The 4010-nt window shown below is 57.1% G+C and overlaps 1 protein-coding gene across 1 annotated transcript; it reads right to left on the bottom strand.

Annotated features, from left to right (window-relative positions):
* Positions 1-1446: 1446 nt before the first annotated feature.
* Positions 1447-3271, bottom strand: NOG (noggin). The gene has a single exon (XM_030506165.1). The coding sequence runs from the start codon at positions 2737-2739 to the stop codon at positions 2068-2070; it is 672 nt and encodes a 223-aa protein (XP_030362025.1). The 5' UTR covers positions 2740-3271; the 3' UTR covers positions 1447-2067.
* Positions 3272-4010: the final 739 nt, after the last annotated feature.

Below are 4010 nucleotides of genomic sequence, written 5' to 3'. Positions count from 1 at the left end.
TTTTCTTTTTTTTTTTTTTTTTTTGCAAGTGAAACTCTGTCTAAAAAAATATTGGCCCCAGGCACACAAGGTTTTGCATAAATTCATATGTGATGAATGGCTGATTTTAATGTTATTTGGGTATTTGTCAGAACCTAACAAATATACATGGTAATGGTGGTTCATAAACCTAAACATCTCAATATACCCTTTCTTCTAGAAATAAATTACGTTTGTTTGCCCTGCCTGGAGTCCTAAGGTAGCCGACATTAGGAATATTTTAAATGTGATCATCCATCCAGCATGTCTTTCAGGCGCCATGAAGATTAAATGAAAGAATCATAAGATGAAGGTCTTTAACTTTTAATCCTTTTACAATGAACCCTTAGATAGACATGGGGGCAGGGTGCCTTCTATGTGAGTAATAATGCCTCTGTTCCTCTTCACTAGGTTAATGAATACCCTAAATGTCCCAAGATCTGATTTTTTTTTTTCCCTCCTTCCCAAACTATTGAAATTAGAAGCAAAGAGACGGGTGGTAAAACGCACCGAAAGAGCGAGAGAAGGAATGAATATGCATTCGGAGATAGGCGAGCTAAACGCTAGAGAAAGCAGGGCTGGGTTGTGGCACTGGCAGACCCACGGCTTGAAGATAATGGCACAGATTCCCTCAGACTTTGGGGGAAACAAAATAGAAAGTTTTTTGATTCCAAGACAAATAGGGAACAGGGTTCCTGCACTGCCAGGGAGCCTTCCGAGCGCACGTGGAGAGTTTGTTTTTGCAGTTGGTATCTATGAGATACCGACCGCCGGGGCTCCAGCATGGAAAACTCAAACACTTGCTTAATTGCGACGGGTTCGGCAGCGCCGCGGGATAGTTACGCGCCCGCGGGCCGGAGCCGTTCCCACCGCAGCATCCCGGCGGCCCCGGGGCAGCCCGGTGCTCCCCGGCGTCGGGAGGCGGAGGGGGCCGGTCCCCGGGCAGCCCGTCAGCGCAGAGATCAGCCGGGACTGGCGGGAACCCAAGAGTTAACCGGGCTGCGAGGGGCGACGGCGGCCGGGCGGGGAGGGGTGCGAGGCTGTCATAAGATCGGGCTAATAACGTGTCTGCGCTGAAAGCCCCCAGAGCCCAAGGGTCAAGTTTCAGCAGTGTCCCACCACAATGGTAGGTGTGAAAGACACGTGTCCCCTTGTAAATGAAATGTCAAGCGGTTAAAAAAGAAACCCCCAAGCCAGCTGCCGCCGGGCCGCCCCGCCTGCGCGCTGCGGTGAGCGGCTCCGCGGGGGGCGGCGCAGCGCGGAGCCGGCGGGACCCCCCCCCCCCCAGTACCGCCGCGGCGGCAACCCCGGTCCGCGAGCAGGTTCCCACCCCCCCCGCCGGCGCGGAACGTCCCGCTGAGCGCGGAGCAGAGCGGAGACACCCCCCCGAGGGTGGGCAGAGCAGAAAGCAAACAGAATGCAAACGGCTCGTGTTTTAGTGGTTGACTTTAATTCTGCACTGCGCTTGTACTACAAGGATATAAAGAATAAATAGCAGATACTCTTCATTTACATAGGATTAAGTCATTCAAACTGTTCTCTCTATTTACAATAACATTGTGCTCTAGGCGCTTATTTTTTATTTTAAATCTAAAGTCCATAAGGAAAAAAAGGAAAAAAAACCCCTCAAACACACGCTTTCCGAATAATGGAAAATAGCTTTAAGACGTTTTCTTATCAAAAAGTTTGGTTTGTATTTTTTAATCCTTTTATTAAAAAAAAAAAAAAAAAAAAAAAATCAAAAAAACCCCAACAAAAATCCTCCTTCGCCAAAGCGAAGCAACTTCTCTCCGGAATATAAATACCAAAAAAAAAAGATACATTAGCAACGATCAGGGTAATAGTCTTAAAAATACAGTAGACGCTGATTATTTCACGTATAATACTGACCTTTTAATAGTATATTAAACCGGTGCCATATATACACACAATATACATTCTCCTACACGTTACAGTGCATTACAACGTTAACCAGAAAGCAAATGTCCCTCCTGTCTGTGTGAGCCCAGGTCCCCGCGGCGCGGCGCGGGGCGGAGGGGCAGCGCAGCCCTAGCAGGAGCACTTGCACTCCGCGATGATGGGATACTGGATCGGGATCCATGTGCACCGCTGCCCGCCCCGGCGCTGGCACCGCCACCTCAGGATCGTCAGATGCACGGACTTGGCAGGTTTGCAGACCATGCCTTCTGGGACTGAACAAGACCGTTTACTGTAGCAGCTGCCCACTTTGACGTACCGGGGCCAAAAGCGGCTGCCGAGATCGTTCCACGTGTATAGGACCGGGCAGAAGGTCTGGGACCAGAGCCACATCTGCAGCTTCCTGCGGAGCTTCTTGCTCAGCCTGTGCTTCTTGCCCGGCTGCAGCCCGTCGTAAAACTCCAGCCCTTTGATTTCGCTGGGCATCGCTCCCGAGGGTCTCTGCCTGAGCAGCAAGTCCAGCTCAGCTAGATCGTCCACTCCGAGCCGGTCCTCGGGCAAGGAAACAGCCATAAAGTTAGGGTCGAAGTGTCCGCCCATGAGGTTCCTTAGCAAGGTCTCGTTAAGATCCTTCTCCTTGGGGTCAAAGATAGGGTCCGGGTGCTCGATTAGATCCACCAAGGGCAAGTTGTCGCTAGGAGCCGGTCGGATGTGCAGATAGTGCTGGCAGGCGCCCTGCTCCAGCCGGAGACCCAGCAGAACCACCACGGCGTATATAGTCACAAGGCACTGGGAATGATCCATCCTTGGGAGACCGGTGGGGGGGGGAGAGGGGGGCTGGGTTCACCAAACAGCAGGGGAAGAAGGTGCAAGCAAATACATCAGAAAACTTGTACGGGGATATCCAAAATAGCTTGTCTTTACGGGGGATCCCCTCCGCTGCCCGCACCACCAGCAAAGGCAGCCCCCTCACAAGCCCGGAGAACAAGCCCCCTGCAAACACTCTCTCTTGTAGGCTTCTCGATAAAATTTCTCCTGGTGGAGCCGCTCCAAAATTCTGCTGCTGCTGCCGCTTCTTTTCACCCTCCCCGGGAAAGGGAGATGCCTCTTTTTGTTGCAAATTCTGCTTTGCTGCTGCTGCTTCTCGTTGTCTGCCCGTGCGTATGGGAGAAGTTGCTGCCGATTCTTCCTCCCCGCTCCTCTCCGCCGTTCGCGAAGCAGCCTCCTCAGCAGCAACAGCAGCCACGCACGTTGGCACCAGTTTGTCTGCTTTGCAAGGACCCAAAGCCTTTAAATTTCCTGCACTTTCAGCTTCATCTCCATGGAAACCACAGACTCTCTTCTAACCCACCCCACCCCCCTCAAAAAAAACCCACACACACAACGCAACCCCCACTCCCACAACAGTCCCGGACGGCGCGGCTCCCCCTGCCCACCCAGCCCACACCCTCCGCAGGGGCAGGCTGAGCCGGCAGCCGCCGCTGCCTCCCCCCGCCTCCCGCACGCCGGCGCTCACGCGAGCCCGCCGCGCCCCGGGAGATGCTGCTCTCTCCGGGGCAGGCACCGCGCCGGCCCGCTCCGCCCGCCCCGCCGGAACGCGCCTCCACCGCCGGCTCCTCACTCGGCCTCGCCGCCGCGCCCCGCCGCGCCGGTCACCCCATGGGCGCAACCCGCGCGGCGGCAGAGCGCGGCCTCCCCCCGCGCAGGAGCGCAGGCTTCCACGCCGGCTCCCCTGCCGCGGCCGGCGCTACCCCGGCCGCCGGGGGCCGCTTGCCCGGCCCCGCACATGGGTCCCGCGGCGCGCTGCCCGCCCGGCTGGCCGCCCGCCCGCGGGGCCGCCGCAGACACCTCCTCCGCCCGCGCCCGCCCGCGGCCCCGGCGCCGCGCGGCCGCCGCCGGCCGCCTTCCCGGGCGGAGCGAGCCCTCTGCTGGCGGCGCCGCTGGCGGGCGGCGGGCACCGGCAGGCGAGGAGCGGCGGGCAGCCGGCGCCTCTGCCGCCGCCTTTGCGGCCGGAGAAGCCCCCGGAATAAGCGTCCCGCGCCCGCCGAAACGAGCGTGGAACCCCCTGCGGAGCA

Source organism: Strigops habroptila, chromosome 14 (genome assembly GCF_004027225.2).
Source record: "Strigops habroptila isolate Jane chromosome 14, bStrHab1.2.pri, whole genome shotgun sequence".
Lineage (NCBI taxonomy): Eukaryota > Metazoa > Chordata > Aves > Psittaciformes > Psittacidae > Strigops > Strigops habroptila.
Note: the sequence above shows the minus strand (reverse complement) of the source record. Positions and strands in the feature narration are given on the sequence as shown.

What these genes read in the sequence shown, in the direction of transcription:
- NOG (XM_030506165.1), bottom strand. Translation starts at nt 2,739, where the DNA reads ATGGATCATTCCCAGTGCCTTGTGACTATATACGCCGTGGTGGTTCTG.